Genomic DNA, 12327 nt, shown 5'->3' with positions numbered 1-12327 from the left:
TATAAGAAATATGGGTGACTCTGCAGAAGAGAATTACAAAAGAACTGAAAGTCATTTACAAAATTTACAGTAATTACTGAATAGTTAACAGAACATAGAAACTAGCAGCAATAACTACCATATTCTCGTCTTATTCGAGTACTTGTTTTCTTATTATATTTATCTACGTATGTTTTTTAGTCGAAAGGGGATTTGTAAATGAGGGATTATTGTTTTCGTTTTGCGATTTTGTGTCGAATCACTTTGAATGTCCGTTTCACTTTTCAAACTGTTGCCACCAAATATTATCACCCTGTATTATATTTGAAGAAATTAAAAAACGAAGAATCTGCATAAATATATGTATGTTTCTCGCATTGTGATAAAGCAACGGTACCTAGAGCCATCCAATTTTAAATGACTTAATCCTACTGCGAATATGGGCATCTGGAAGCCCAAATTTGAAATTTGGAATTATGTTTTATTATAGATTTCATATTTTGTAAAACGTTAACGAATTTTTGATTAACAAACTCAAGGATTTCAAAGGAAGCAATGGAAACGTTGCACAGAAAAAACATTTTTGTCTCCAGCGCGTGTATCGGAAATTCTAAAGATAAGCTCAATTTAAAATTATTTTGCGATATTGTTGTTGAACTGAATTTTATGGTTTAAGTGCGAAGAACATGATATTTAATAAATAAAGGTAACATACAAAATGTTAAAAAAACGCCCCTTTAGAGGTAATTTAATATTACTATTTTTCAGATTATTATTATTATTTTTTTATATAAACCGAAACAAGTTACAAATTAAAGAATAATTTTAAACTTTCCTTTTACTTTTGAAAATACCTTTCACATTACGGTACTTCACACAATTAAATTCTGAAACGTAGTTTCTCGTAAATATAATAATAAACTCTAATTACAATTAAACATTCTTTAAAAATATGTTTTCATTTTTTAGATCAATTTACTGTCAATTGCAATGAAACATTCATCAAAAATATGTGTTTCGTTTACAGTTTAAATCATTGCTAGGCTGGGTTTATAATAAACAAAACATTTATTCGTAACATAAGATAATCTAAATGCCTCTGTCAAGGATCCTTCTGTACAAAAAGAAATTAACTTAAATTGAACCTATGACATAATATAAAATATTCATCACTTTTCAGCATCTACACTTCATCTTATCAATTATATAATTTTTTTTTTTTTTTTTCCGTTTTCAGGAACACAACAATTGTATGAATACAGTAAACTATTCACCATTAGCTGTTGCTTTACTTGCTAGTTACCTAGAGATTCTTATATTTTGCCAATTTGATTTCAATCAAAATTAAGTAAATCAAACCAATCTTCGAACCTTGAACCGACCTTTGCGTTTGCAACATCACCGAGCATTCTTCCATTAGAGAACTTCGCAAAGACATACGAATAAGGTCACAGAAGAAATAATCGATAAACATGTTTTATAAAAGCTCGTGAGAATGCCTAAACAGCAAATACCCCCCAAAACGGTAAATGGTTCAGAACTATTTTAATCAACTTTGCAATTTATAATGCACTAAAACTATACTGAAAAATTGGAGAAACTTACCTTTTCTATTCTTTTCTTAATACGGCTGGATTGCGCCTGGACAGATTTTGGAGAGTTTGAACTGACGTCTCTACTTTTACATCCACAGTGAAACATCTTTTAAATAATGTTCGAGGTTAAAACGAGATACTCTTGCGTTTTCCAGTTTTATATATTTCGTGCGAAACTATATGTTAGTGCACAATGGAAAAAAAAAAAAAAAAAAAACTGTTAATGTCGATAGCTTACAGTTCGCCTTGCAGACAGTTCAGTATTAATGCATTATCCGTTAACTAAATACAATCAAGAGCGACTGTTGAATTTTACTTCTTTATTACTGTAAATACGAAGTATTTCAATATTATGAGTTAGCACATGCATGCAAAATGCAATGTTCATATATCTATCACACAAGGGCTCAGATGCATAACTTAAGAGAAACTACATTATTAAAGCAGAAGTCGCCGAATTTATGTCATCCAGTTAAAAAAAAAATTACACAGTTTTTTTTTTTTTTTTTTTTTTTTTTTTTATCGAGAACAAGAAAAGACGCGGGAAATTTAAAAAAATCTCAAATGGGTAAGACCGAAACTCCAAAGCCTCAAATCGCTACAGCCGATTACATTACCGCGAGAATTACCAATGAGATTTCTTTCCGTATTCGGGGCTCAGCGGCGCTTAGATGTGGTGAAGAGAGGTAGGTGAGAGTAGTAACGTCACTTCCGGCACATGACTGCCTGTCGGTACGAGGCGCCGGAAAATGCACGACTAGATATTGAACTTAGCACTTTGGACTCATAACGAAAGTAGTAGCGGTTGGTCATGCACGCTGTGCTTGGTACCGTGGCCGACTAGGCAGCTCTCCGCACAAGAAATTTAATACATTTTTTAATCGCAGAGGGACTTAAGTACTTAAACATTTTTTAATTCGTTTATAGTCGAATTCCGATTAAATAAAGGAGTTTATGGTACAGCGTTCTTTCAGAAATTCCGAGCGCCCATTTACACTGTATTCATGATAAGGAAAACACGGTTAAGAGAAATTATACGTTCATTTAGAAATCCCTCAAAGTTTAGGGCTCTGATAATCTGACCCTGTTAATAACTAATAAAGGTTCATTTTAAAATAAATGAAAACACACGCAGATGGAAGAAAAAAATCATTTATGATCATTACCAGAGCTAGAAAATTGTATCTACGCATCAGATCGCAAATATGTAATGAAAAATATTCGACAAAAGTTGGCCAGGCAGGCAAATAATTTCCGACTAGCAATATTTGGATTTAACGACTTTAATATAATTTCGCATATTAGTAGTATTTACCAGTAGTGAAAGTGATGCACTGGGCAAAAGAGATCGAAAACTACTGTCCTAGATGGCTCCTCCTTTTATTCCAAGCGCATATAAATGAGTTCACACAGCTTTTAAAGACTCGAAATGAACAGAAAAAATTTATGTGTACAAATTTTACGGGAAAACACCCAAGTATTACACAATCGATTCGAGAGTTATAAAATAATCATAAAAAATATGTTTTTGTAACTATTCGAATTTGCTTAGCAGGAATTTTCCAGAGCTACAATTTGTTCTAAAATATTTGATTAAGAACTGAATCACAGAAAATCCGTCAATAAAAATAGTTCATTTTTTTGTTGCAGAAGAGGCAACAGTTAGATTGAGGTAATATGAAGGAAAACTTCATAGGAAACGTATTACGTGAAATTAACACTTATTCACGTCGCGCACGACGAAAACCGCTCTCTCAATGAACTACAAGTATTCAGGAAATTTATTCTCTGGATTAGCAGAATGAAACTGGCAATAGATGGCAGACAGCAAGAAACTGGCATCAGAGGAATAGTTTTACAGTTTGATTACATTCATCGTATTTGTGAATTATAAAACAAAACTTGTCTTTTAATATTTACGTCTATAAAAATTTAATATCTAGGTTAGGCATTTACAACGGGATGGGTATTGAAAGAGTCAATGATAATCAAGGGGTCGATAGCCGAATATGAATCGGCAATTGATCGACATAATCAAATCTTACTGCTTACAAAAATTATTAATTAATTGCTTATTAATATAAAGCTATATCATGCAGTAAGGAAAAATACACTAAAATAATATAATATATTTCAAGAATCGATAACATTTTAAAAAATATATAAATGATTTATGCAATAAGTGCAATATAAAAAGTAAAACGCAGGAATATAAATATATATTCCTGCGTTTATATATATATATATAAACAAAAAAAAAATAAAATAAAAAAATAAACGCGATACTAATGAACCACAGTAAAAAGTTTCCGTTACTGAAAAGGATTATAGTATCACCCATGTGTTAGAACTGCAATGTTTTTTCTCTAGCTTATTTTCTCTCACGATGTTTTGTAAAACGACGTTTTCGCCTTGCATTTTTTTTATCCACGACGTTTTTGCAGCGATGTTTTCGTCTATAACTGTGAAATAAAAGTAGGGGAGAGCTCAAATTTTGTCTTGATCTTCTCTTTTCACTCCAAAATACGCGAAGTACGCTTACCGAACGAAACTATCTATACTTCTGTTTTGCTTTTTCACATATTAATTCATCATAAATGTAACAAAAAAGAATTTGCAGACTTTTTAAAGCCTCTTGAAGCCTTTTAGAAAACGGAAAATTTGCTTTAGGCATGCAAATAAATTTTCCATCAATAAAAACGAATTAGATCACGGAGGAAGGAAGAAAACTCGATGTAAGCATGAAAATAGCTAATAATTGAAACAGCACTGAGAGATGCGTGGTGCATGAACGGCGCGGTGAGCTGCTAATAAGTACATTAAGAGTTGTCGCAACCAATCAAATCTCTGCTAATACTTACTCGTGGCTAAGCTGTCGACTCCACGTATGGACTCAGGAGTGGAAAGCCAATTCTTCCATCGTCTCTTCATCTGGGACTCAAAAAATTTCGTTAATTTCCTAAGGAATATTTAGGAAAGACGAAAGGGGGAGCGGGAAGGGTTTTAAGGGCCCAATGTACCTTTTAAAAATTTTAAAAACTTAATAGAAATACATGAAAAATGTAATAAAGTAGAAAATTAGTAGTTTTATAGCATTTTTCATTAGAAAAACAAGGGTTCACCCCCGTAAGACCTCTTATAAGAATGCTTAATATAAACCGAAAAAAGAATAAATTATATGAAACAAACATTTTATATCTATTTTGACGTCTCATATTTTCGAAAATTTTCGACTTTTTAACAATTTTGAAATTTGCGATTTGCGAAAAATCCTGACTTGATGGTAAAGAATGAAAGTTATTTTTAATTTAGCGATAAAAATACGTAAGAATCAATTATAAAAAGCTAAAAAACATACACATCGCAGGCTTATGTTACAAATATACTAAATATAAAGTTTTCATTTTAATTTTTCAGTCATGAATATATAATTTAATTGCTTTTTATTTGAAATTCTGAGTTATTCGAAACATAATTTTTCTAGTTTTGTTGAATTTGCAGTCACGTTCTTAATTTTCGGAAAGCAGCTTATTTTATAAAGAAAGGAAAATTAAACTTTAGGAGGAATTATAAACAAATCTGTTCCTTTAAATGGGTTTCAGTGTAGACGAAACTTCAAAGATAGAATGGACGCTAAGAAACATAGTTGTTCTTATAAATTACCTAAGTAAAAAATACTAAGGTGTTTCAGAAAGATTTCAAGATCGAGTATCCTTGAACAATTAATCACAGAATCGTGATTCCAGTTTAAGAAAATAATTAAAGCTGGTAGACCTTCAGACTGGAGCAGCTTCGAATTCACATCAACTTTCGGTGAAACTTCACGAAGTTAAAGTTTTGATACATGCTCTAGAGACAAAGAAGTTCCAGCTAGTAAGCAGCTTGTTATTTCACTAAATTTTTTGAGGTAACGGGAGTCCCCGTAAATGAGCAAAATTTACCTTTTTGGGAGCGGGGCGTGTAACAAAACCTACAGTTGAATTATTCTCTTTTTAGTACAGAAGCCTAGCGGCCGAACGGTAAAGTTGCTAAACACTGGTATTCTATACGAGCCAGTTTCCCTTGGAAATTCCTCCATGAAGGCATCCAACTCCTTAAGCAGGTAGCCCTCGAAGTGCTTTTCCCCCGAAAATTAAATAAAGCAAAGCTCTTTTAGTAGATGTATCAGACATGACTCAAAATATCTCTGTAGTGCTTTATATTAAGTGATACAGAGTAACAGAAGCTAATTGATTGATTTCAATTAAAAAACTAAGCGATTGATTTATGTATACGGTCCTCAAAAAGTTTTAATTAATGATACCTAGGGTGATTTTGATGGTGGTTATTTTTTATCTGATTAATTCAAACAATGTGATATAAATAGGTTACATATTGATCTATTTATATCATACTGATATAATAGATGACATGGATTTAGATTAATTGAAGCAAAGGGATAATAGAAAGTTGTAATAATTTTCTATTATTTAAAAGCTAATAAACCCCTGATTCTCTGACGAATCGAATCAGCGAAGGACTGAAACTCGCTATAGTATGAACTGCTTGCGAATGAGAATTGGAGAGTTAAAAAGTAGAGAATAAAATCCAACTTAAAAGTTGCATACATGGTGTATCAGCACAGGTGACAAACTTTCAGAAGAGAGAGAGAGAGAGTATACATGGATGATTGGAAACCACATAAGAATGCGTGGTCAGAAACGCTTTCTTGGCGCGGTAGTGACGACACAAAAGAAAGAATACGAACGGGGTGAAAAAATATGTTTATTATTCGGAATACAACAAAAATAAAAAATTAAATTAAAAAAACGTAAAGAGACAACGGTCATCATCAAAGAAGGTGCTCGAAATTACGACTCAGAGCGTGATGCAAGAACCGTGCGTCATGCATCTTCCATGCTATCTTCCATTCGTAATGCAGATCTTCCATGCACCAGAGAAAATAAAAAACCTAAAAATAAAAACCTGCATCGCGGTCCGGGGTCGTAATTTCGAAAACCTTCTTTAATGACGATTGTTGCTTGTTTTTGTTCTCATTTGTAAATTTCTGCTGTAAGAAACATAATAAAGCCTGTTTTATGTCACTGTTTGTGTCTTCCTTTTTTTGCGTTTTGTGTCATCACTACCATGCCCGGAAAGCGTTTCCAATCATGCATTCCTGTGTGATTTCCCATCGTTTAGGCGTACTCTTATCTCTCCTGAAAGTTTGCCACCGCTGTATCGATACACCCTGTATATATTTTGAGACTTGGCGATAAGTTTAAACGAAATTAAGATATAAGAAATATTAAACACAGATTGTGGATGAATTATTTTACTTTTTTATTTTACAATATATCTCAAACCTTGCGCAGCAACGAGCAGTAAAGTTAACAAAATAAATCAGTTTCAGAAATTAATTCAAAGTCTTCACTGTACACAATGTTTCATACAAAAATGTTGTTAAATCATAATAATGATGCCTAAAATACAATAATAAATTACACCAAATTTACTGCTTAAGAATGCACTTCCACCTAATGCGATAGATAATCCCACTTCTTGCAGATAGGGAAAAATTTGGACGCTCTTTCACATTGCGCTAGAATAGAAGAGAAGAGGTTCCCTTCCACCTTCGACTTTGTAATATCAGCTGAGTGTGCTCAGGCCACAAACACTTTTATCGCTTCGCCTTTTCTAATATAAAATGGTTTAAATTTTATTTTTATAGATATACACAGGGGATATTCTGATAACCATTACCGAAAAGCAATGTAACTTTCATCGGAGAAGGTTTAGAGAAATTCTAGTAAAGAGGGGGGATTGCATTAATAAAAAACCTTAAGTATGCCTAGTTTGAAGACTCTATAAAGCCTCAATCCGGCCCTAAAAACTTTAGTTAGAAAAATCCTTCGACTCAAAAGTTATGTCAACAGAAAAAAAATAACCTCTAAACTAAGCCGGGAAATTTGATTGATCCGATCAAACCTTTAATAATTTAAAAAGTAAATAAATAAATTTGTACACAAAATTCTACGGCGAGGGGTGGAACCTGATATTTTGATTTGGAAGGTTTTTATTTATTAGTGTCTATTCGAATTTTCGATTTACTAGATTTTCTGGAGGATTGGAAAGTTACGTCAACGAGTAAGCAAACGAAATCCCCACAGAAGACCCCAACATAAAGGAAAATACATCAATTATTAACAAATTGCCTCGCATATATTATGATCTTAAAGCGAATGAAGAACATTCTTGGTCTCATTAAATCTTTAAAAACGAAGAGTAAAGCAAAAAATCACAAGGACAAAACCAAACATGCAGATATATGTCCTTCAGCTTGCAGCTATGGCTTTGAAAGTTCTGGCAACTTCCAGTTTTGTGCAAAAGTTATACAATATCTGTGACTGCTCATGTTTCCCGATAGCAATTTTCTTATGTGGTACATTTTGTAATGCTGACAAAAATTATAAGTTCCATACTAAATTATCTTCAAAATGATCCTAATTTATTAAGCTTAAAATCGGCATTAATTTTTCAAGAACTCAAAATGCTTGTTTTTAGCTGAAGCAGGTTGTATTTTAAATTTCAATAGGTATTAATTATAGAAGTCGATGTCTGACATTAGATGACCCCAGTTCGCCCTAATACTTTAATGTGATAAATAATCACATATCCTGCTTGCTATTAAAAATCAGCGCATTCCTGCTTTTGCCAGAAAGGCTTATGCAGCTAAATTGTATCCTATAGTCATGCAACTTCAGTGTCTTTATGGAATGAATTTTTAATCTTAACTCATTCTTAAAGCTAAAGGAGCCCTAACATCATCATATTAAGAGGACCCCTAACAGTGGCCACTGAAGTTCGACTGGAGTTCGACCTGGGTTCGATTCCATGGTTAGTTTTCGTGGTTTTTCCTATGTGCAAAGTGAATACGAGTCCGTTTCAGTAAAAACTACAATCTGAAATTTTGCAGTCCGTATATATAAAGCCTTTTATTTACAGCAGTAGAATACTTAAGGCATTAAAACATATTTCATTTCTTGCATTTAGGGTACGAAAATAAATTTTTCGAACAATTTGCTTTCTTGCACTGATCATTAATACACTTTTATAATAAAGAATAAGCTAGGAATTTCGGTGGTCGCGTTTGAATTCTAAAAAGAAGTCTTTCAGCAATTTACAACTTTTATTTCTTTCTGCGCTGTAAGATATTTCGTGGAAATATTCAAGAAATAAAATTATACTTTAAAGAAATTTATTGATTAAATTTTTGCGGAATGTTTTAATTTTTACACATAAATATCACAGAAGGAATTTTCGTTTGCTAACCGCACTAGATTTAAAAGATAATTTGTGAATGACTATTCGTATAAGTTGACTTTCGATTACGAATTTTAAACCAAAATTTTAAATAAATAATTACGAATTATTAAGTCCAAAATGACATTTCACTGACTGTAACCGTTACACGAATAATGACACAAATTTTACCCCTAAAGTAACAACTAGAAGAAACTGAGTCAGTTTTATCTTTACCATTTCATGTTTGAAAATTTGACATTTGATCATTACGTAGATGGAGATTTTACTGGATTTCCCGTGCAAGTCCAAACGCTTCTCTACGTATCATTCTCCCCATTGCCCTAGACGTTTACTAAGTTTCACTTTAGCGTAGGTCTTTGGTATACGATATCGCACTGGATATGGGTCAAAGTGTGCAACAGCTGAAAGATTCGGTGAATGCACATTCAATAGCAACGAAGACAGTTTTAACTATTCACTCACAAAGAAGTCTTCATTCATCACCACCAAGGAAACGAGAGCAAAAATTGCTACCATGCGAAATGTTTACACGAATAAAATATAAAATGTAACTGAGCGATAAAGAATTGCCTGAGATGAAGCAATTTTTTACCTATGCATGGGTAAAACAAGACTTCGCTATGCTGAACAAAATTTTGCAATACTGGTATCAGATCCTTTCATGGATACTAAGATAAAGCGTTTTGATTCAGACTTGAAAGGTATTGATATCGATGTTCAATCTTCTTGGCGCTAAAATCAAACATTTGTTTATAAATAAAATTCATCCGAAATATATCTGAAACAGGTCTCTCAGAAATGTAACGTCAAACAATGATTAGTATCTGATTTACAAAGTGATTAGAAATGAAGTCGATTTCACAGAAATAATGGAAAAGATGAGATTAGAGATTAGAATCAGTGAGTTCAAAATCAGTATACTCCATACTTTTAATGAACATCTTCCTTTTTGTTTCGTCCTTTTGAGGAATTAATATATGATCACAGTATATTTATTATACTCAGAAATAATGAACTATGAAATCTGGCACGTCGACCAGATGTAATTTTTCGAATGCAGTACCATTTTTTAACTAAAAATTACGACACTTTTACAAAAACGAGCAAAAAAAAATATTTTGCAGTAATTTTTGTATATTTGGATAGTTTAAATGAGACTGAAAGTTAAAATACAACAGAAACAAAAACACTAAAAATCTGGTTGCAGAATGCCATTTTCCGACAAATTTGGATTTTCCAACAAATCTGAATCTTGGTTAACTTTGAAAGTCGGGTATTTAGGAAAACCATTCGTTTCACAGTTATTTATTTCTTCCTTTATTGCTTAAAAATAGTTATCATTATTCATCTGGAAAAACATAGCATCTGATATGACTTTTCCTAACAATTCGCATCAACGCTTTTTACTTCCTTGTACGAAGTAAAGGAAGTATTGTAATCACAAAGGATTTCAGGTATCATATTTCAACGGAAATATCCATTTTGACGGCTATCGAATGCAATTTAACGATGTTTTCTAGTGACATCTCTACGTAGGGACCGAATAAAGGACTCCTTTCCCCAAACGAATTATAAAACTGACTTAAAATAAATTTAGAAGATACTTTTTTCGTGACGTCTGTATGTACTTACGTATGTATATATGTACGTATCTCGCATAACTCAAAAAACGAGTAACCTCAGAACGTTGTCTTGAGTTAAATTAGTCTTTCTGCATCTTCAGTGTTTTTTACCAAGTGGGACCAAAAGGAAACTTTTAGTTCTATGCACCGAAAAAATTTGTCTCTTTGTCTGCTGGCCGAACTGCTTGGTTTTGCGTAGAAACTCTAATTTTAAGTGTAAAAAATATTTTTTAAAATTGTTTTAACTGTATTTGGCGTTTTATGTTTTTCTATATCTTTCACTTTTTAGTGAAGATATTTTGAGTTTTTATGTATTTTTGCCTTGCTGCGAAGTGAGAATTAAATTATTGAATAAGAAATATATCTCTAATGGAATTCGAGGAAATGCGTATTTCGTATTAGCAGCAAATATTGTCGCTAGTCTGTTTCGGACAGAGAAGAATGTTTACGAGTAGCGCATGAGCATCCCCCCGTTCCAGAGGAGATAATGCCACAAACAAACAAACAGACAGACTAGCACACCAACCAAAATTCTTTTACATATGCTTAAATGATTAGGTAAGCGGCGCTGAATCGTCTGTGAAAAACTGTTTCTTTCTTTCTTTCTTTTCTTTTCTTTTCTTTTTTTTTTTTGTTTAATTTCTTTTATACATCGTTTTAAATTTTATGGTATTTGAATAGAACATGGGGCAACGAATAGATAATTCTTCAGATGACATAATTTTTGTGCATTCTGAGTTATAAAATGAATGAGATGTAACGCTGTTAAGTGAACCTAGCGCCAGAGTGTAGCTATGGTAAATAAATATAGTGAATTTTAAAGAGTTCATTTATTCTATTGTGGTTTATGTTCTATCGACGAAGTAGACTTAATTTAGTTCAATAAGTTTAAATGAAATGCAGGAAAAAACGCATATAATTTAAAATTCCTACAGGAAAGGCACCTGGTGTAGGCAACAGATTTTTTAATATAAACTATTAAAACAGTTTTTTTGAATATCAATTTAAATAAAGCTATCCTAGAAATATTTTTTAGGAATGCTACGTGAACTCACAATATCAACAAGGAAGTTTAGAAAAAAAAGCACCGGTACAGAATTACACGCACGTGGACAGCACTTTCTACTGAGAAAAAAAAAAAAAAAAAAAAAAGAAAAGCTTCCCTTCCGATTTTTTTTTTTGAATAGATCATGTGACTGAGTTGATTATTATACGGTGGGCATCTGACGGCCTTATCTATTATTTTTTACTCAAATATGATCATGCCATAGGCTTGGATTCGTCTGCATCATTCGGCTAAGACCATGCTTACATTTGTTTTCGGATACTTCTGCTTTTCAGTTTTATTTGTAAATATGAGGAAAAGACCTTTTTTCTTTCAGATATAGTATTGATTATGAATTTTAAAACCCGCTTGATAAAAAAAAATATTCGAAACTTAAAAAAAAATACATTTATATATTCGAAAAATTCCAAAAATCAATTCACATAGGTACACGTTGATGTATAAACAGTTTATATTAAATAAAAATACGAAAGTAGCGGAACATTGAGTATTTCATTGGATATAAGTTAACTAAAATTACACTTTCATCCGCTATGGCATGGATTCGTCTACTTGCTTTTGTAAAAATGTCCATTTGTTCCATTCCTACGTTAAGTATTTCTTTTAGTCCAACTTTCGAAGAATTATCACGTTTTCTTATTCTTTTCTTCAACTTACTCCATACATGTTCCATAGGATTTAAGTCCGAAGTATGTGGAGAAGTTCTGGTAACTCCAAGACAGTTGTATGATGACCACAAGCGAACATTTAGGGCTGTATG

General features: G+C 32.3%; 1 protein-coding gene across 4 annotated transcripts in view; it reads right to left on the bottom strand.

Annotated features, from left to right (window-relative positions):
- LOC118187679 (cGMP-specific 3',5'-cyclic phosphodiesterase-like) overlaps window positions 1-12327 on the bottom strand; it is an 883923-nt gene that overhangs the window by 87533 nt on the left and 784063 nt on the right. The window contains exon 1 of one of the 4 annotated variants that reach the window (XM_085817558.1): window positions 1585-2222. The exons of the other annotated variants lie outside the window; for them this stretch is intronic. Within the exon in view, the coding sequence (XP_085673684.1) occupies window positions 1585-1680 (96 nt within the window). The 5' untranslated portion in view covers window positions 1681-2222. Of the gene's footprint in view, window positions 1-1584; window positions 2223-12327 lie in introns of those variants that run through there. 4 annotated transcript variants of the gene reach the window in all.

The sequence above is a fragment of the Stegodyphus dumicola genome, chromosome 5 (genome assembly GCF_044657685.1).
Source record: "Stegodyphus dumicola isolate Sdum_Otavi_A_Nest chromosome 5, ASM4465768v1".
NCBI classification, from domain to species: Eukaryota; Metazoa; Arthropoda; class Arachnida; order Araneae; family Eresidae; genus Stegodyphus; species Stegodyphus dumicola.
The sequence above is the reverse complement of the archived record's forward strand: the minus strand, read 5'-3'. Positions and strand labels throughout refer to the sequence as shown.